Below are 22,142 nucleotides of genomic sequence, written 5' to 3'. Positions count from 1 at the left end.
GCATTTGCCAATCTCCAACTTGCAGCGAGCACACTGAACACCAGCTTGCTTATTTTCCTCCATGGCATCTACTGCCCTTCAAATCTGTCTTATTTGACAGCATCTGCCAATACAGTGCCATTTCATCGGCACTGAATATTTCGCTGACACAAGAAGTGATCACAGCCCCGTTAGGAGATGCACTTGCAGGGGCGCGGTGCAGCGGTCAATGTATCCAATGTAGCAGCAGTGAATAGGAGTTTGGTACATGTGTAGTACAGCACTATAGTTCTGCATGGAATATCTAAGGGGACATTATGACTGTTTGATATAGACAGTAATTCTATATGCCCTTGTTTATATATCCGGGTTCGACTCTATAAGTACAGAATAGCCAGTAATTTTGCCAGAACAACCAACTACACCTGGCTGCCTTGTTTCTGCCGCAATCGGTATGTGTCCAATGTTTGATGCACGTAAATGTGAGTTCTCGCAGTCGATATAGCGAGCAAGCTAATTCAAGCTAATAGAGAAACCAAACTGAACTTGCTACGCAAAGTAGTACAGGGTCCCAGTACTGACAAAAGGAACAAGTCATGAAAGTAGAACTGAGACATTTCACCAAGCAGCACAGTTTCTTTGATGGTTTTCCCTTGCTTGCCGTTCTTTTTTTTTTTTTCAAGTACAGTCAAACCTCGTTAATACGTAGTTGGCCGGGAATGACGTTTGGGTACGCACTAAGCGATGTACGAATTAACCGTCAGTGCCGGTTTAGCGGCTACTTACCAGCCAGAAAAGAACGCCACGATCCCACAAACACACTCTCACGCACACACAGGCACGCTAGCTTTATTCACGGCAGGCAGCAAAAAGTCAGTTATTTTCACTTGCCGCCGTGGTGGCCTCGCCGCGACGACGGCATCTTCGAAGTCAGCAAGTCCAGCAGCCAGTTTGTCCATTAGGCCTCGCTTCTCTGCGAACGCTCGCATCACTGCCACAGCACCGCCCGCGTCGGATAGTGAAGGGCCGTCGTCCACTTCGACATCGCTGTCCTCCTCACTTTCGCTTGAAGCTGGACGAGGTGCGACGGCAGCAACAATGTCGCTGTCTGAAAAGTCCGGGGAGGTGGTCACGTCGCCGTCGACATCTCGGAAGGTGCCGAAGTTCACCTCCTCATCTGCTGCACCTTGCCGCTCGAGCACTTCAACCCAAAAGTTCTCGCAGTCCTCGGCGTCTTCACCGTCCGCGTCGTCGTCGCCTTCAAGTATTTTGAATTGCGCTCGCGCGAAACAATTCTGTATTGTTGCCGGCTGGACCTCCCTCCATGAGTGCGCGAGTAGGTGTACAGCGCCCAGTAGGTCTATGGTGTACGTTTTGCCGCTATCCATAACGAGCAACATCCTCCGTAGCAGATTTTTGCGGTACGTCTGCTTCACTGAGCGGATGATGCCCTGATCGAGGGGCTGGGCGAGCGCTGTCGTGTTCGGGGGCAAAAAAGCAGCTTAATTGCCGTCAGGTTGTCCAAATCGACATGCGCCGACGCATTGTCGAGAACGATCAGGACATTCCTTTTCTTGGCAGCAAAACGGCGGTCCAGCTGGCGCACATACTCCTCGAACAGCTGAGCAGTCATCCACGCCTTTTTGTTGTGCTTGTAAATGACATCGGATGGCAAACGGGCGCCTTTGAAGCAACGCGGTTTTCCGTACCTGCCGATCACCATCAGTGGCAGCTTCTCACTACCGGTCATGTTGACGCCGAAAGCGACCGATACCCGATTTTTGGCATGTTTCCCGCCGGTGCACTTTTCATTCTTAAATGCCAATGTCCTGTCCGGAAGCAGGCAGTAGAAAAGTGCCGACTCATCAAAATTGAAAATGTCGGCGGCATCGTAGGCTGCCAAGGCTTCCTGCAATTCGTTGTGCTGCCACTCATCAGCGCCTTCTTTGTCCGCTGCAGCAGCCTCACCGCAAACAGCTTTCCCCACTATGCTGTAGCGAGCTTTAAATCTCGACAACCAGCCGTTGCTGCAGGCAAACCGGTGCAATTCAGCTGAGCTGCGAAAGTTAGCGCTTTCTCAGCCAGAAGGGGTCCACTGACTGGCAGGTTCATGCTACGCGCCTTCTTCAACCAAAGCAGCAGGGCCTTTTCTACTTCGGGAAAAGCAGAGTCTCTGATGCGGCACCTCTTCAGATTGCTGCCTGAGCCGCCCCGCAACTTTTCGCGAGCGTTCCATATTCCGCACAGTCGTCAGAGGCAAGTTCTTCTCACGGGCTACCGCAGATTTCTTCGCTCCATTTTCAATGGTGCGAATGATTTCCAGTTTTTCCTTTACACTCAAAACGTGATACGGCATAACAGTCTTCACGTGCAAATTAAATCGCACAATACGCGCACCAAACAATGCAAAAAAAAGGACACACGCCGCGCAAAAGAACTAAAAGCACACAACACTACGCAAAAGCACACCACCACTGCCGTTAGCACTGGTGGACACGGGAGAATGAAAGAAAAGAAGAAACGTGGCGTTGAGCCGTTACGATGCTTGGATTGGATTCCAAAGTGACAGCGAATTCCCCTACCCTCAGCTCCTGCGGGCTACCAGAAGCTAATCTCGAAGGCCACGCTTTTGCGCCCTTTGATCGGCAACAACCGTACGAACAAAAATACGTCGACGTGGCCATGTTGTGACGTCACTACGCTGACAATTGTAGTTTACCAATCTCGAAGGCCATGCTTTTGCGCGCTTCGATCGGCAACTCCTGTCGTCGCCACTGAAATTTTGCGATTTTCTGCCCGTGAACATATAAAAACAAAGAAAATGGTACGTACTAACCGTATGTAATGCAACAAGCGACTACGGCTTAAGCGGTCAGCCAATACATGGGGTTCAATGGGGACCGGGTGGGGGAATCTTCGCGACTACGTTTAAACCGACTTACACATTAAGCGGGTACGTATTAACGAGGTTTGACTGTACCTTGCAAAACACCTAGTTTGCTGCGTAGGTACCATAAAGCGTGTAACTTTAAATTTGCAACTAAAATTAATTCACATGAAATCAATTCACATGGCACAGTGCTTGCTACCTATATGGAACTAGGTGTAACCTCACATATGTAAAGACACCATTTAAATTAAAGTAAGGAACTGTTGGCTCCAATACAGATTTTCTACTGCCTAGGCAAGCAGATGAAATTACTCTTATGAACCAACAATTTTCAGGTAAGGATTGGCAAACGATGGATATAAAATTAGGTAGAAATAAAGCAAACGATAAAAACTAATTTCACAGCCTATGTTAAAGCATCTTAGTTAAACTTGGCGAGCCACGAGCAACCAATTCGAGTATGGCTACTTCAGCACCAAAACCAGCCATTACTTGTGTTCACTAGGCCGCAAAGCTTGTACATCTTCACACTCACGCTTTTTGCGATACACGGTATGTATCTGGGAGTAGTCCTTCCCTGCCTTGGGATCGGGCGAGTAGCCGTTTAGTACAAAGAACACATGGAGAAAGATGGTGCCGTTGTTTTTCACTCTCTGAAATGTGCATAAAAATATAGTTAGACCTCCTTTCACCTACCTCCTGTCTAATACAGCAGTCTGAGACAATCTTCTCACCCCCCCCCCAAACAAAAAATAAACAACAACAAGAACAACAACAATCAACAACAACAAGACAGCACAAACATGGCAGGAAGCAAACTTAATTTAGTAAAATTTTATGTTTGGTTGGATTCGAACATTCTGAAGTAAATTAATTACGTATTAAATTCTCTTTAGCATTGCTTTATCTGGGACACCATTACATAGCACATTTCGGCAGTGAAGATCTCAAGCTTCTGCCAGTCATGGCATTTTTCTTTAAATAGACGACATAAAGTTCACTACCGTCCAGCTTCAGTTCTGCAAGTGCAGCACATGCCCTAAATTAAACAGTCAATCAGCAGAACTCTTAATTACCTAGCATAACAAATAGTTCCACAAATAACATCCACCTTTTCCAGATATCCACTTAGGAACTAGAATTGAGCTACCTGCCACAAACGATTCTTTGAAAATCTCATGAAAGAGAAAAGTGTCATCCATCCGACTGCAGCATGAAGCTACAAGGAAGAGCGATTCGGGGTTTCTCAAAAAAAAAAAAGAAAGCTTTGCAGCTGAAGAAAAATTCGACCTGGTCCTGTGAATGACAATTTTCTATTTCACAAATTTCCCTCCACCTTGCAGGCTTCCGCATAACTGGTTTGCTATATTCTTTGAAAGTGTCCTTGAAAAAAGAAAGAAAAAGAAGTGCTATAATACCAAGTGCAAAGAGCTTCAAAAATATGAACCTCATGTAAGTGAACTCTCGCGCAACGCCGACGTGATGGAGATGGCTGTTGTGTTTACTCGTCGCCTACCAGTTGAACGCCACACGAGCGATGACTTAGAGCGCAACGCCGACTCCCCAGTGCTGCCAGTAAGAGGGCAGCAAATTCGTGCCGGAACTGGCGTGACACATGCTCTAATAATTTAAGTTGAAATGTTTTGCTGTTAAAAGCACCGTAAAATATTTCTGAAGGTGTGGCAGTAGGTTTTTTTTTTTAACCTTGCACGTATCAAAATTTGGTTGTTTGGTCGTGTCGTGCAACAACCTGTTGCATTTGACTGATGCACAGCCTGGTGCGGCTTCGTGCTACTATTGGATAGTCGCGCACAGCACTTCCGGGCGACAAGCGACGAATTCTAGATTTCCAGAAGTGAGTGACTGAGCGACAAGAACAAGCGATCTGTTCACGGGACAACCTGTTTCATCCCTCGAAGCCATCGCTTGCAGCTGTCGCACACCAGATCGCTCTCACTGGGTTTGGGCTGAAATGTAGCGAGAGCTGTAGACATGAGGCAACTTCTAGAATTGAAGAAATAGAACAACTGAATTAAAACGCAGATAGCTTGCCTCTGATGGCCTAAATCTTGTGTCCTTGGTGTAAATGGAGTCCCCGTTCGGTCCGCCATACCAGTCCCCGTAAACGATGCCTGGTTCTTTCCACACTAGGGCTTCTGGGTCATCAAATCGGTTAAAGGTTGCGTCCTCCGCGATGTACACATACATGTCCTGCAGCCAAGAGTTTAGGGAGGAATAGACAAAAGCGAAACTATAACTTCCAAGCTCCACACTCTAAAATATCCTCAGCACTGTGAGAACTAATAACAACAAAAGAAAACATCAATGAAAGCATTGTCCAGATGGCATTGTTTTTTGTTCACTACATATGCTAAAAATTTTAATGTTGCTACACAATGCAAAATTAACTGCTTGTAATTTTACAGACAGGTCCAATTCCTGATAGCCCCTTTTCTCCACAAGGGCTCTTATTCAATTACAGTAGAATATGGTTCTGATTTTATAACAAACAAGCTTATGTGCTAAAAATGGATTACAATGTCAGGTAATTCGACATACACAAACTGGTCCATAACGAACTTAAGCTTTTGTGATGCGTTCGTTATACAGGCAAATCCACTTTATAATAATGCTGGTTTTAGCAATATAACGGATATGACAAGGAGCATTCATGGCACAGTGAACTTTTTGTGCAGGTTCTGTGGTAAAATAAACTGGTTACTAAAATGTTCCCATGCCGCATTACTGGTTATAACAGTTAAATCTGTCTACTGTGTGTCTGCACCAAAAGGCAAAGGAACGCAAAATGCTGAAAAAAAAATGAAAAAAATAATACAAGCCACCGCACACATGCGTGCACCTTCACTGCATCGCCAGCCTCACACGCATTTTATTCTATCTTTTTTTTTCTATGTTGATGAATCAGCCTTCTCAAAATTTGTTTTATCCTTTACTTGCCTAATGCTTTGTTTTGAGTGTCTGCCTTTTACCTCTCGGTATTTTGTTGGGTGTACTTTTCAATCAATCCAGTGTGGTAAATCTCCCTCGTGGGTATGAGCCATGTTTTGAGGCAACAACAACTTGTGTTTCTCATCGGATTTGCGTTTTTGATCGCTGCACTTGCCTGCAAAGAATCAGCAGCTCGCATTTTTCTTGTTCCTTTTAGAGCAGGCATCCACATTTAATTATTACCAATAACACGGCCTGGGAACATTATAGTAAGTGGTTTATTTTACCACAGAACACACACAGAAGCTCATGGTTCAGTGGCTGCTCATTGTTACGCCCGAGTATTGTTAAAACCGGTAATTTTATATAAGTGGATTCAACTGTACTTTTTCCAGCTAATTAAAATGTTTTTGATTGTATTTTTTGCTGTTTTGACAAAATATTGTAAATTCCCGGCTGCATGCAATGCAGTAATATTTGGCTCACACGTTCACAGCATCCTCTACGGTAGATCAGCAACGTTTTCTTACAATGTTCAAAAAGTGTTTCCAGGACCCTTCGAAACTAATTTCACACGAATACTTTTCGTAGATTTATCCGAAAGCTCTCACCATGACCGTTCCATTTGGGTAGAGATTGGATGATGCAGGCGTAGCTCCCTGAGGGCCGCTCCCGCCGCCTGCGTTCTGATTGGCTGGCTGGCCACGAAACCAACTGGTCATGAAGTATATGATGGCCGCACGAAACAGCAGGCCCTTGAAGACCGACCAATAGGAGAAGGCTGGCTGCTGCTGGGGTGCCTGTTCCACATTCTCCTGGTTTTCAGTGTTGTTTGCTGGGACCTACAGAAGACACAAACGCGAAACAACAGGTATGAAATGACAGAAAGCGTAACACCGAATTAATTTAACTCCATGTCATGGGCTACGCATTACGCAATCAGCCGTCGCCAACATGACGGCCAATTCTTTCCCCAACAAGCGAGGGACATGCAAGCAGCTTTAGCATCAACCTTCAACGATGGTGTCAATGGCACATCTACAAAGACTACAAATAATTTTTGACCTCCTAAATAGGCTTGTCTGACATGTGGCCAAGTCCAAGCTGACGAGTGTTTTTGGATTCTATACCTATCCAAATGTGGCCTCCGTACCCGGATTCGATCCTGCAATGCGTCGTCTTGTTCTCTTCACACCTGCAGAAATGTCTTGTACTGCAGTCAAACAGGTGCCCCTTCGGTGCCCTTCGGGATGGGTGCAGCGCCCCTAACCGTGCTTCATTAGCATGCTACAAACAGTGTTGAATTTCGTTGGATGCAAATTGCACTCCATTTTGCATTCTCATCCACGCCTTTTTATGAGCGATTGTTCACAAACCAATAAAATGACCAGGAAACTTTTGTGCTAGCTTTTTCCACTGCAATTAATAATGCATCACAGCGCGAGTTTTTTAAAATTTTTGATATGATACACCAAAATTAGGCACCAGAGTGAAGAGGAACATAATAATTTGACTTTACCTGGGGCGGCTAGTACCCTCGAAATGTTGTGTAAATGGCACGCTCAGCCAGTTACCAAAGATTGGCCTCAATCAATTACTGCAGTGGCGACATAGTTAGTCATAAGCCAGCTTTTCTGTGCTTAACTACCAAAGATTACGTACTTGGCTGCTCATTTTTACGGTAACTTTGTTTAGCAGAACAGATCTTTCATAGTAACTGCCCAGCACCTTGGAAAAGGACACTAACAGAAGCCAAGCATTCGTCCCGTGTTCCACATTCCTACTTTCCGTACAAATTTGTTTAGTTTTACAAATGCTGTGTGCTTAGTGAAAGGGTTCCATCTCGTGTGAGCTCTGGCCTTATGTCCTATGGTCACATTGTGTCGGACGTGTAACCACAGAAGCAACTAAAGTGACATATCCACAGCACTTTCCCAGTGATGGTAAACTCTCCACAAACTACACCATTTGAAAGGTGCGGCCTTGAACAGTGGCGCGCGAAGAAAAGGCAAGCTGCCACTACTATGCCTCCCGCTTTTTGTGACGTCACAGCCATTGCCCCATGTTTTTTTTTTTTTTTTTTTTTTTTTTTTTTCGTTCCCCTGGCGCAGCGCTTTGAGCGAACACCTGCCGCGCTGACTGTAGCACGGTCATGTGCTGCACTTCAGTTTTATTGTTACCATTTTTTTGTTAACTATTTAAACACGCACCGACTCGCCGTGGACGGTTGGGCGCAACGAACTGCCGCTCACACACAACGATAATCAATGAGAATGAGACCGTGTACGAAGGTCACGAGTGAAGAAAGTTACCACGCGTTTTTATCTCCGCAGGTCATTTTTTTTATGATGCCGATACAGACTGCGCAGCTTACAGTCCTAGCCGTACACTGATGGCGCGTCAAATCCTGGGAAGAAAAACTAAACATCTCGAAGAAAAAAAAATCTTCAAGCAGGGAGTCACGCGGTGCGTGTACGGATATTTTGAAAAGGCCTTGACTTAACCTCGTACACTGTGACGACTGCGAGTTCCAAGCAAAAAGTATTTTTTTCCTTTCCGAACTGATATTTCACGGTACCATAAAAACTACAGAAATTACTGCAAACGACGCTTTCCTTTTTTTTTTTCCTTTTATTACAAATGAATGGGCCACTACCACATGAATTTTCGAAACCATCCCTGGGGCATGCCCACTGCCTCACGCTTGTTACTCACAACCAGGGTACTGCGTGCTCCACAATATAAACGCAGGAAATGAAACACCTGCCGTGCAGAATTGGAGCGAGCACCTGACTATTGCCTGCAGAAGCGGAATTTCCCCAGCCGATTCCGCTCACTACGGCAAAGTCAGACGACATAGTAGACGAGTTCGGAGAGCAACGCACTGGCTTCGAAAACACCATGCAATTCATTCTATTTACAAACGGGTCGCGTATCCGAGCAATGCGACACGCGCAGATCACAGGAAATCGAAACGGCGAACGGCCGCGGATTAAAAGACAGAAGAAAAAAAGATACATATGACGGGGGTCGAAAGGGAGACCGGAGTCATATAAGAGGAGTCGCTCACCTCGGCTTGCGCTTGGTTCGAAACTTGGCCATTGCTTGAGCGTACAAGCGCTGTAGAGTTCTCTGTTTCTGTCATCGCATAGGCGAACTTGTGGCCGAGGCGGCGGGGCTCGCTCTGATCGCCGCTGGGTAAGTTCACAATCAGTTGCGACGACGCGAATGACGATGGTACCACACTAGCCCCCAGCCGCGGCAATTCACGATGAGCCAGCGAGAGAGCGACGATCGACCCCCGCCCAATGTGGTTGGACGCCTTTTGACTTTACGCTCAATGGTCGAAGAAACCGTAGGACTTTTTCTTTCCGTAAACTGCCTATAAAAAATTTAGCAAGCCCCCACCACTGACGGATACGACAAGTTTTGTTTCCTAAAATTTAATAATTTATTGGTCTGTGTCTATGTCGCTTCTTTTCTTGGTTTTCGTTCTGTGTGTCTAGCTTGCTTGCCGTTGATGTCGCGCCAGTTCTCCCGGTTCTCTCCCCGTTGAGGACACACAGGACGTTCTCTCGAAGGACGAATTGTGCTGTAAATCGCTGTTTCGAGGCGCCACAGCTGCCATGAACGTCGCTCGCGTAAGTATGAAATCTCTATAACGGCCTGTAGTGTCTCTTACATGATCAATGAGTTGTGCTTTCCGTACTGAGCGCGTTTCGTCGTCATGACCACCCTCCGCATTGCGTACAAGCGGACATGTTGCCTCCGTAGTAGCCGGTCTTGCCGTTCATTTTTCGCGTTTGTGTTTTCTATTTTGCGTCCTCGTGAAAACTGCATACTTGCAATTGTACTTCCACCTGTAATGTACCCACGCAGGCATTTCATGTAGTTTCTCAGTCCTTTTCGAATCCACTGGTCCTCTCTCCGCCATTGTAGGCGGTGGTGACCACTTTCGGTCTCTGTGGAGTCAGTTTCTGTAGCTTATTGGATTGCAACTTTGTGATTTCGTGCCCACTCTGTCGTATTGTGATAGCACGCCGCGAAGAACGTTGGATACGTGAATGAACGTAAGCTTTGCGCGCGTAGTGTCTTTTCTTAGCGTGGATTCTGTGCAGAGGTCTCCTACGAATCTTCTCACGTGCATGTTTCTTTCACAGACCCTGACGACTGTTGCCCGGCGGGCTCCTCAGCTGAAGACGACGGCGGTAGCCCCCGCAAGGAAGGTCAGGACACTGGCCCAAATCAAGGAGCTGCAGAAGCAGTTTTGTGTAAGCTTTATTCGTCCATTCCAGAAACGTAAGATTTGTCTCGAGGGCGTTGCAGTTGCGGGAGACCACTAATTCTTAGTAAGAATGTCTGTAACGAATGTTAATACGAAAACATTACATGTCTGGGTGCTCTGGTGTACAGCGGTGAGCACTGTTAGGGTGAACACGCGAGCGCGTGGCCGACGGCACTGTCAGCGCCCCGTTACGGTCATCACTGGAAACATTGCGCATGCGCATCACGCCTTCCGCGAAATAATTGTTCCACCGCGCGCATGACGTCATGAATGCACTTGTTCGTCGTCTGCTAGCCGCATTTTTGTTTTCTAAGCCCATGCATCCTGCATTTTAAGATGTCTTTAAACATCTGTGCTTGAACAGAACAAGACAAAAAAACTTGTATATCTATGGGGGCGTGTCTATTCGTTCCCTTCAAAGTTGTTGTGCATGCAACGCCGTATATAAAACAACCAAACATCTTTCGCAGCCGTTCATTCTGTCGCCAGATCGTATTATGGCTAGGGTTCCCGATGATGAACGGCGCTCAATTGTCGATCTTTCCCTGAAAGGTTATTCCCAGCGGTATATTGGCGCTTTAGTTAATAGGCCCCTGAAGACTGTGAACAGGATAATTCAAGCCTACAAGTATGAAGGTCGCATTCAGGATGCACCCCGCGCGCCCCGCCCTAAAGCTACCACAGACGATGAAGACGCCCTCATAGTTGCAGCTGCTGTTCGTAACCCTTTCTTGCCAGCCCCAGCAATACGCGAGGACTTGGATTTGGACGTTTCGGACACCACTGTTCAACGTCGCCTGCGTACTGCGGGCCTTCGCAGTCGCAGCGCAGAAGCCACTACTAACGGCGGCAAACAAGGACGCACGACGGCAGTTCGCTGAGCTGCACGAAGCATGGACATCAGAAGAGTGGGGTCGCGTCATCTTTTCGGATGAGTCGACGTTTTCGACGCAACAAGACCAAAGATTGCGTGTTTGGAGACTACCAGGCACACGGTGAGGCAAACTTCCTGCTTTGAAAAGCAATTGTTTTAGTTAACGTCACAATGCCACGCAGGAACGACCCGGACAACGTGCAAGGTGTTTCTGCCAGTGGGAGATCGAGTGTGAACGTGTGGGGTGCTGTTTCAAGATATGGTTTAGGGCCCCTGCAACGTATACGTGGACACTTATCGTCGGAACAATACTGCAACATTTTGAACAATGTGCTGTTGCCATATGCGAGCAGTTTATTCCCAGACGGTGATTACCTGTTCCAACAGGACCGGTCACCGATACACACGGCGCGGGCTGTCAAGGAGTTCCAGGCGGAGCAGCACATGCAGCTACTGGAATGGCCTCCGAAAGGAGCGGACCTGAATGTGATAGAAAACGTGTGGGGCCGTCTGAAAGCTTCTTTGGCAAGGAAGCCCCTTTATTCCGCGACTTCGGACCAGTTGTGGGCGCAAGTCAGCAACGAGTGGGAAAGGCTGAAAGCCGATCGGGAATATGTTCGATCACTTTACGACTCGTTACCGTCCAGAATAGCTGCAGTCGTTGCTGTAAGTGGTCACATGACTCGCTATTAGATTTGCTCATGTTTTTATATTTGTTCTCATGGTCTTGTTTAACTTGAATTGCAAAAGTGCAATTTTCTTGAATAAAAAGTTTAATAATTATCCCTCTTACACTCACTTTTTTCCTTCACGCGCCAATCTTCAATCCAGATGGACCTTGAAATGCAGAAGGTATCAGCTCAGCGAACAAAAAATGCGGCTAGCAGACGACGATGCGTATCGATGACGTGATGCGCGCGGTGGAGTGTTTCGCAAAGCACATGCTGCGCATGTGCAATGTTTCCAACGATGGCTGTTACGCGGCGCTGATAGTGCCGTCGGCCACGCGCTTGCGTGTTCACCCTAACAGTGCTCACCGCTGTACGTAAATGGGTGCCAATTACTAACGAAGTTGCCAGTTTTGCAGATGCGATCCTGTGATAATTAGGTTCAGGCAATTACATAGTTGTGGTGTGTTGAGTTTGCAAGCACATAGTGCTAAAACAGTGGGCGTAATGTTCATTGCAGCACGTTCAATTTACTAGCTTATGTTGGGCTCCTTGGTACAGTCAACCACAAAAGTTTGCGGACCACGCGAGCGTGTGCCAGACTGCCTATCCGCGCCACCTAGCGGTACGCCACCTAGCGGCGACAGGGGCGCTCTCCCGGATATGAGCCCTCTTGGTACTCGCCTGCCTGTTAATTTTTTATTCCCGTGCATGACATTGTTAGTTCGTTGTGTTGACGCAGAGCGCTGTCTGCGATAAGACCGCCACATATCTGGCTTGATAGCAGTATCGGAGCAATCACTGCAACCTTTGTCGACTGGTGTGCCAGTGGGTAGATAAGTTTCACGAAGCGCTGCGACGATTTTTTTACGCGACGTTTACTGGCGCACTTTGGTTGGCAGCATCTTGGTCCAATGAGTGTTGCTGCTTCTGCGTCTTGAGAGAAAGGGTAGGGAGGTGTTTCACTGTCATCAAAAATAAAGAAAAAGCGGATGCATAGAAAATTTTCTTTCACACATAGGCGCATCTTCGCATCAGTCGCTGAAAACGTAGTAGACTTGCTTCAGGCCACGTGGTGATTGCCTATTTGGAAAGATGCCGCTGCGTGTTCCACTTGACGAAAGAAGGCACGTTGTGCGTTTATTTATAGAGGGAATACCTCAGCGCGAAATCTGCCGCCGAACCAACAGGAGCCGGACTGCCGTGAATAGGATTATTCAAGCTTTCCGCGACGATGACAGATTCACAGATATGGAGCGCAGTGGGCGTCCAAGGGCCACGACTGAGGAAGAGGACCGCCTGATTACGGCCGCCATTGTGGCTGATCCTTTTCAAAGTGCAGAGGATATCCGAGAAGCGCTCTCGCTCACGGTATCATCTGACACTGTAAGAAGGCTGAGTGAGCTTGGCCTGCAGTCTTTCGTAGCAGCACAGAAGCCCTGCCTCTCAGACAGCCAGCTACAAGAACGACTCATGTTCGCTACAGCAATGAAAGATTGGACAACAGAGAAATGGGGCGATGTCATCTTTAGCGACGAGTCAACTTTTTCCACGCGCTGGGACCAACGGAAGCGGGTTTGGCGTCCACTAAACTGCAGGTGTGTTTACAGTGTATTGGCAGTTAATTCACGAAGCTAATTCTGCATCACAACATGTTTCACGTAAAATGAGCTTTTGGACATTACGAGATTTTTCTGTAGTGGTATTATGTTGAAAACATTAACGATTGTTTCCTAGTACTACTTACTCTGAAGGTAATTAAAAGCTGCCAGTGGGTCTTTCAGTACTATCTAATGATGTTTGCACGTTTTCTATTGCAACTCTATAACAGCATTATAAAGTTCATACGCAAGAGGAATCACAACATTTTTAGACGCGCCGCTGGAACCCAATTGTATGCTATTTCTTGCAGATATCTGCCTAATTACACACAGAGTGTTCTATCCAGTGGACGGTGTTCCGTGAGCGTGTGGGGAGCAATCAGCAAAGATGGCCTTGGTCCCCTTGTGCGTCTGGAAGGGCCCTTCACTGCGTCACGGTACTGCGACGTCATCACTAGACACCTCGTTCCGTATGCGCTGGACGGTCCCTTCAGCGACGGCTGCTATTTTTTTCAACACGACCGCAGCCCGATCCATAAAGCACGTATCGTCCAGTCATTGCTAGAAGAACATGCTGTTTGCCAGCTTGAGTGGCCTCCATGTGGCGCCGACTTGAATCCCATAGAAAATGTGTGGGGCATGTTGAAGAAACGGCTGTCCACACGAGCCAACCGCGGCCGCACGGCCGATACGCTGTGGCAAGCGATCGCACAAGAATGGGAAAGCCTGCGCGGTCGACCGGAGATTACTGAATCTTTGTACGAGTCGATGCCCACACGCATCAATAAGGTGCTAGAAAACGGCTGACATTTCACTTCCTACTAGATCATTGAGAGACCTATGTTTCATGACACTTCTGTAAATGTCTTGTGAATAAATTCATCCCCTTCAGACACGAATTATGATGCACTGTCTGCAAATGCGTCAAATGCGCATGGCATCATTTCAAGACGCTCACTATTACATTCCAAGAAAGAAGACGAAGCAATGTGCTGTTTTGTGCGAGTTTCAGTAAAAAAAATTAATTAGCGTATAACTCATTATCTAATTATTCTGAAATCCGTCAGCTTCAATGCTTGCATAAAAAGAATCAACTATTAGGCCCGAAACGCATGCACACTTGCTTTTTCGGTTGTATTCGTGTCGACCGGAGAAAAAAAATACTCTTGACGTTGGTCTTGGAACGCGGCACGTCGAACGATTGTCTAACATGGTAGTGTCTCCAGCAAAGTGATCATCTGCAGCAATACGCAGGACAATGAAGTTAACTGACCGCTAGTTGTCCCATCAGGAAGCGGACACGAATGTGCACACTGAGTTTTAGGTCATTTGAAGAAACACGTGGCGTGGGACGCGCCTCCGAAGTTCGAGTCCCCAAACGAGGACGCCGTGTCGCAAAGGGTTATAAAAAGAGTCATCGCACCCGATTATTTCTTATTTTTCTAAATGTAACCACTATAGCAGCGCGGTGGTTCGGGCTTTGCGCAGCAAAACCTGGGCGCAGGCGATCAAATCCCGGCCGCTACTGTCACTTAGCGATGGGGGAGGAACGGAAAAATTCTGCCTACTGACTAAGCATCTGTGTCCCATGGCTGCCTCACCGCTCACTCACGCACTCACGAAAAAAAAAAAAAAACAGCGTGGCTACGCGAAAATAGAACTGATAACAGCCGAAGAATACGCTGTCTGATTACTTGTACTGATATTCTGCTCTCAAAATATAAGCAAGTAGCCCTGGCTAACAAAGAGCGCGTCACGTTGAAAGACATAGGTAGAAAATATTTGCGCACAGTGCGAAAATAGACAGGCCATAGATTTAAGGAGGGATGCGTCTTCCAACGTAGCGCTGCTGTCGATCGCTGGTGACGTAGCGGAAGTGTCGCGAAGAGGCTCTTGGCCACGCGCTCGCGTGGTCCGCAAACTTTTGTGGTTGACTGTACATAGTGTTTAATATGAGTAGTGCAAGTAAACATGTCAACAGGAATGAAGACCAGACAAAGGAGAGACAGCTCGCACGTGACTTGATCCAGTGAAAAAGAAAAGGAAGCATTGTATGTAAGCGCAACAGCTGGTAAAGGGGCCCTAAACCACCCCTCGGGCTTGGTGAAATAACATAGTCTGCATAAGCTAATGTTCATGCCCCGACTCCACACTATGACTACTCGCCGTTGCCATACCTTTGTCCATCTTCAGAAGACTGACCCGTGCAGCATTATCGGGTCGGGGGCACTGAATTTAATGCTTACTTCTTTCTATGGAAGTGCGCAACAACGCTATGGAAGCAGATGCGGCAGTTTCAGGAGTGATGAGCACACTGATCTGTGCCAACACAGCCATGCCGTACTCCCATACACATATAGAACGATAGTTAACGTGAGGCAAGCCTGTACTTGTCTGTTCATCGTGCTTATGCCCAACATATCTTAACGTGAAACATTCCAACCAACAAGATGCGTCGGACATCGTTTCAGAAAAAAACAAAAAAAAACAGCCAGGTCCATCTAATGTACCGGTAGAAAAAGTTGAATGCAGACGTCGAATGTACCTTTAGCCACAGCCTTAAAACAATTAGGGGCGTGATCTTGTACGCGTTCCAAAATGGAACGGAGGCGGTCCGTTCTATCGAGCCGCACGCGATTGGTCAATTTGATCGTCGCGGTTCAAATTTACCAATTGTGTGCGGCTCGATGGAACGGACGGCCTCCGTTCCATTTTTGAACACGTACAAGATCGCGCCCTAGATCACCAACTCGAAGTACATGCTGCAAGTTAATTATTCACTGCAAGCATTAAAAGAAAGGAATTATTCTTCCACTCTTGCTGCCAGAACCCATCACATCAAAGGTCCAGTCAAACATAGTATAGTGCCTACAGCAAAGTTATAGCCTGTAGCAGTACACAGCACATTGAAGTGAAGCAGACCCACATTGAGTATGCAGGGGGTTCAATTCAACCGAAGCTCAATATCGGTTGCCACTGGACAATACTTTTAAAAACAAATCACCTACACAAATGTGTACACTGTGCCTGAATGGGATATACATCCCTAAGCATATTCTTATGAGATGAGAACGCCAAAATGTTTCTTTTGGCTTGGTTGTTTTTACGGAGAGGTGCTGCAAAATGGTGTTGCCGAATTGTGTTATAAAGAATCGAGGCAATATGACAGGCCAAGTTGTGCTTATTTACATGATGTGGTGCTAAGTGGCGTCAACACCACTTTACATGTCCTCTTCTGTTTCGTCGTAGAGCCAGCATGCATCACAGATCTCGGGTATATCGAAGTAATACGACCACCATGGCATTGTAGGTGGTGTCTTTTAATAGTTTTAACCCTCTTGTCGTCCTGGTGAAGGCGTACATGCGTCAGGATACATAGACGCTATCATGACCTTGTGATCCGAGTATAGGCGGAGACGTCGGCGCGCTACTTAAGTGCGCCGACTATTCCTATGCGCTTTTGTTCTCCCCTACTCCTGGGGGATTCCCTACGCCGCAGCTGCAGGTGGTTGGTGCAACTGAGTATAGCGGGTGCCGAGTCTTGCGGGCAGCTGTTGGCGTCAGCGTCAGTTCCGGTGGGAGAGGTCACATGCTTTCCAGTCGCCAGCTAGGTGCGCGCTTTCTCCAAAAAACGCTTTCGCATTAAAATGTATGCAGAGCAGTGACCCATTATTGGATATCTAAACAGCCATTATATAAAATCTTTATTTCACTTGCTATTCATAAAGATGAATGGAATGCTGATATGTACAGCCGCTTTGTTTTCCTTTATGAAGAATTCTCTCTCGCCAGCCAGCTCGAGGTCAACATATTGGAGCAACTTTTTCCGAGAATGTGCATGCCACCAAATTATACTTTTAAATACGTTTGGCCCATTGAGAATTTCTGTCACTATATATATATTGTAGTGAAGACGAATGCCCGGCAATGCAGCCACATCGCCAGTCATCCGGGAAGCGCGAGCTCGAGATTGCCTGAGCCGCTCTGGTTGAGACACGCTGCCAACGCTGCCCGCTGCTCTCTTGTACTGTGTTCACATTAGATTCTATATATATATATATATATATATATATATATATATATATACACATACACACACACGAGGTGTGTTCAAAAAGAAACCGCACTTTTGCTATAACACCTTTACTACTTATGGTACATTTTAAATGCTGTCCCCTTCAAAATAGTCCCCTCTACTGGCAATGCACTCTTCCCATCTTTTCTTCCATTTTTGGAAAGCCTCCTGGAACGCACTTTCTGGAATGGCACGCAGGTCTGTTCTCGCGTTGTCCTGGATCTCCTCTACGGTTTGGAAACGACGTCCTTTCAAGGTGGTTTTCAGCTTGGGGAATAGAAGAAAGTCTGTTGGGGCTAGGTCCGGAGAATATGGTGGGTGGGGCACAACAGGAGTGTGGTGTTTCGCTAAGAAGCTGCGGACAAGGAGCGACGCTTGAGCCGGGGCATTGTCATGATGCAACATCGAAGCCTGATTTTCCCCACAATTCAGGCCTCTTACTGCGCACAGAATCTCTCAAACGTGCTAGGATTCCCTGGTAAACTTCTTTGTTTACCGTCTGACCGTGTGGCACAAATTCCTGATGGACAATGCCTTTGCAGTCAAAAAACACTACCAACATCACCTTCATTTTTGACCGACTCATGCGTGCTTTTTTTGGACGAGGAGAACCTTTGGCCACCCACTGCGATGACTGCACTTTCGTTTCAACATGAGCCATAAACCCATGTCTCATTGCCTGTTACGATGTTAATAAAGTTTTCGTCACTGGCAGTGGCAAGCAGTTCCTGGCTGATTTCAGCACGGGTCTGCTTCTGTTCGTCAGTCAACTGCAGCGCGAATTTTGCATTGACACGACACATCCCAAGTTTGTCACTCAAAATTTCATGACGTGATCCTGCGCTGATACCCATTTCGTCAGCGACTTCTCGAGCAGTCAAACGACGATTTCCACGAATCACAGTTCGAACTCTCTGGACATGGTCATCATCTGTGGATATGGAAGGTCGTCCAGGCTTGAGGTCGTCACCGACCGACGTTCTTCCGTCTACAAAACGCTTGAACCAATCGGAGCACTGCGTGCGACTCGTACAGTCCTCCCCGTATGCTTGGCTAAGCAACTGAAATGTCTCTGTGAAAGTTTTCCCAAGTTTGTAGCAGAACTTCACACACAAACGCTGTTCTTCCAATTCCTTCATTGTCACTTTGGCACCAATCCGAAGAACAGCTTGTTCATGTGCTCATTTCAGCAGCTGTAGCTCGCCAACTAACGGTCAGAGCGAAACGCGGCAATTGGCAGTTTGTTGTCTAAACCACGTGTGCTCAGTATAATCGCAGCGCGCTCCCTCTGCAGGTTGGCGCGCTATTTCAAAAGTTTGGTTTCTTTTTGAACACACCTCACATATATATATATATATTGCAGATGTTCTCATATAAAAGGCATCAATTCAATAATGCTAGCCCCAGTTTTTTTTTTTGAAAATCTATCGACTCAACAAACCACATCGAATCAAGACAGTGCAGTTCAATGTAAGAAACTATCAGATAAAACAAAGTAAATGTAAAATATTTCTCACCAATATCTGTGTAGTGTAGGCATGTAATGAATATATGCCTATAACGAATATCAAATATAAAGCAGGTATTTGCATGGCGGATTTTACCTTTTTGCAAGGTTCAGCCATGGTTCAGCCAAGGACCCTGTTTCAACTGTACATACAGCGTCGCTACTCAATTGAGCTTGTCATTGAACTTCACTGGCACTCCACTGCGATTTCTGAACGAAGCTTTTGTAACTAGGTGCACTCAACACTGTACCTATATGCACTGATATGAATGTACATTTCTCCAGTTCTGTTACCTACTATGGTAGCTTATTGTCTGTCAATGCACTGCTGCACTTGAGATTGCGGCTGCGGCAACCGTATTCTGATAGGAGCAGAATTCAAAAATGTATGTGTGCTGTGCATCAAGCGCACTTGAAAGAACCGCAGGTGGTCAACATTAATGCATGATACATCCCCCCCCCCCCCTCTGCGGTGTACGAATTCAATTTTTTTGTTTTTGTTCGAGTTGTGGGACTCGATAGTTGAACCTAGTTGTTTGAATAGTCAAGGTGCATTATTGCGGCGCATTGAGGCAACGCTGTGCTGCACTTTGCGAAGTTGAGGCCCGTCAAACAATGCAAAGCTCAAACTAAACTTTCCTTCCCCCCCCCTCCTCTTCTTTTTTTTTTTTTTTTCTTGCAGGCTGACGATGGTGTGCCAGTCTACCTGAAGAGGGGCACATTCGATCTGTTCCTGTATCGGTTAACTTTGGCGACGTCTGTTGCCGCCCTTGGGATGTGTTTCTACAACACATATCGCCTGATTTACAGGAATGCAAAGTGAAGCCAGGGGTGTTTCTTGGCATTGATTGAGTGGTAAAATTTAGGCCAAATAAAGGTATATCCATCCAATCAGAAGATGGCCGTCTCTTCACCAAAATTTGTGGCTCAGTGTCTATGACGTGCTGCCAAGCTTGAAGTCCCTGAGTTGCTTTCTAGCTGCATTTCGATGAGGGTAGAATGCAAGAATTGCGTGTCATGCTTTGGGTACAGTGGCTAGAATGGGCCACTGTACTTTGGGTGAACGTTAAAGAACGCCATGTGGTTGAAAGTAATCCAGAGCCGTCTATCTAATATTAACGTCCCTTTAACCTGCTGTGCAATTTTGGGATGTTAAAACCGATAGTTTAATTAGAGCAGATCTCTTCATAATCTCTTGACAGCAGTCTGTTTCATTTTTTTTTTTTTTTGTGCTAGCACAGAGCGAGGAGGTTTAAAATATTCTGGAGTGGGAAATGAAGCCAGGCCATTGCCATCTTAGGGGCGTCATGGGGTCATGAGAAAACAGCTAACGGTGAATAAAGTGTTTTCCTCCCACTTCCCCACAGGTTTAGAGACCGATGACTGATTTTTAAGCATCCCCCCCCCCTTTTTTTTGGCACAATAGAAAGCTTACTATCTGAAGCATCTGTACTTGCAACAGTTATCCAGGAAATATCTGGAAATTTTTTTAATGTCATTTTTCGATCTGCAAGGTATATTCCATTTGCTGCTTGTGCACGCTGGCAATAGTGATAACTGATATTGATGGCGACAGAAACCGAGCAACTTCACCGTTGCTTGTAAACAGAATGCAGTTTGGACGGGTATCTAGAATACAGGTGTCACATGGGGCAATTTCGATCGCGATCGGGCCCGATTCGAATAGAATTTCGCTATCGCGATTGGCACTTTTCCTCAACCTGCGCAAAGGAACCAATCGCGATGGAGAAATTCGATCCCGATCGGGAACAAAGTTCTCCATCGTTGATGTTGCTTCGTTGATTGTTGGCAACACAGTGAAGTTAGCTCGAGCTGAAGAGTATAGCATACTGCCCGGTCCCCTCTCTTTTTCCGGGTAATCTTTTTTTTTCATGTACGCTGAAAGATATAGCAGCAGAAGTTGGCTCTTCATGATGAAGATAATTGTTGCACCTTTATTGAAAGATTTATCCGCGCGGTGACAATCACCGAGCCTTTCTATATTGGGGGTGAGGAGTTACGGAGGCGCCATCTGTAGGAAGCGCCTCTCTTGCGTAGTATGTATGGATAACGCGGTGCGCTCCTCAGTAGGTTTAGCTGTCGGCGCGCAATAAAAAAATTTCGCAGTTTCGCCCGAAAGGCGAAGCATCGATTGCGATAGCAAATTAGTAGAGAGCTTTTGGGGAGTAGGGATAGTAGTTTTATCGGCTGCTTAAACTTGGACACATTGGCTTACTAACTGAATTAACAATCGTGGTGTCAGCGCGCACAAGCAAACATGAATAGATCACACTGAATGACTGCAGACGACTGTCAAAACGCTGGCAGCAAGCGCAGGTTCTCGCGGTCTATCGCTTCAACGGAAACTGAGCGGGGAATGCACAGCGCATACAAAGGTCAGAGCCGTGAGGAGATAAGAGACGGTGCAGGCGACCGCCGGGCAAAGTGCAGAGGAGAAGCTGCCCCCCCCCCTCCTTCCCGCGCTGCCTTCCCGCTTTCGCGTGGGAGATTGAGTGGCAAGATACGCCTTTGGTGCCGCAGCACAGCGCCGCCTCCCTCCCATACCCCCACGGCCTTTCGCGCGACGGTCGCGTTTGCTTTCCGCCGTGCGTTCGCTCTCCGTGATAACGCGCGGGGGAGTTCGCCCTGCGTGATAGCGCGTGCTTTCGCTCGCGCATACGGCGCGCGGCGACGATTTTATCGCCCTTGGAATCTACGGAACCTAACGGCGACGCCGACGGCAGAAATCCGGTTGAAGTGTCCATATAATTGCTATCGCAATAAAACCACGCGGGAGCCTTTCTGGACATTTCTGCAAGTACTCTCCAAACGAGGGAAGTTTCTTACCGTCAAAATAATAAGCTTGGGCAAACAAAAATGTCACAGTTTCGCCCTAAGGGCGAAGCAATGAATGGGCTAGCAACACAGCAATAGGAATTGTAAACATGAGCTGATTAAGTAAGCAGGTGTGCTGCGGCGTAAGTAGACCGACATGAAGAGACTCGATGACCACGAGAAGGCGCGTGTGAAACGGTGGTGTTGATGAGAAGCGCTTCCCGTGAGCAGCGCGTGCGAAGGGACACACCTGTAGCGCTGCACTGCCGATCCGGGCAGCATTGCATGTGTAGCGTGCGTTGGAAAATGTGGCCCGACTATTACTAACTGAATGAACAAGCGTGGTGTGAGCGCGCACAAACATGAATAGATCACACTGAATGACTGCAGACAACGACTGTCAAAACGCTGGCCGCAAGCGCATACGCCGCAGCGGGCGAAGGTACGTGCGGTCTATCGCTTCAACGGAAACTGCGCGG

The 22,142-nt window shown here is 46.9% G+C and overlaps 2 protein-coding genes across 5 annotated transcripts in view; one reads left to right on the top strand and one right to left on the bottom strand.

Moving 5' to 3' along the window:
* Positions 1–9,149, bottom strand: part of LOC119464510 (cleft lip and palate transmembrane protein 1) — a 47,262-nt gene extending 38,113 nt beyond the window's left edge. The window contains exon 1 of one of the 2 annotated variants that reach the window (XM_049656324.1): positions 8,889–9,149. In XM_049656324.1, the coding sequence (XP_049512281.1) occupies positions 8,889–8,963 (75 nt within the window). In that variant the 5' untranslated portion in view covers positions 8,964–9,149. The remainder of the gene's footprint in view (positions 1–8,888) is intronic. The other variant, XM_049656323.1, reaches the window with a different exon arrangement.
* Positions 1–19,747, top strand: part of LOC119464507 (cytochrome c oxidase subunit 7A-related protein, mitochondrial-like) — a 24,522-nt gene extending 4,775 nt beyond the window's left edge. The window contains exons 1-3 of one of the 3 annotated variants that reach the window (XM_037725509.2): positions 9,318–9,459; positions 9,979–10,089; positions 19,511–19,747. In XM_037725509.2, the coding sequence (XP_037581437.1) occupies positions 9,445–9,459; positions 9,979–10,089; positions 19,511–19,651 (267 nt within the window). In that variant the 5' untranslated portion in view covers positions 9,318–9,444 and the 3' untranslated portion in view covers positions 19,652–19,747. Of the gene's footprint in view, positions 1–9,317; positions 9,460–9,978; positions 10,090–19,510 lie in introns of those variants that run through there. The other 2 variants (XM_049656326.1, XM_049656325.1) reach the window with 2 other exon arrangements.
* The last annotated feature ends 2,395 nt before the right edge of the window (positions 19,748–22,142 follow it).

This window comes from Dermacentor silvarum, chromosome 9 (assembly GCF_013339745.2).
Source record: "Dermacentor silvarum isolate Dsil-2018 chromosome 9, BIME_Dsil_1.4, whole genome shotgun sequence".
Lineage (NCBI taxonomy): Eukaryota > Metazoa > Arthropoda > Arachnida > Ixodida > Ixodidae > Dermacentor > Dermacentor silvarum.
Note: the sequence above shows the minus strand (reverse complement) of the source record. Positions and strands in the feature narration are given on the sequence as shown.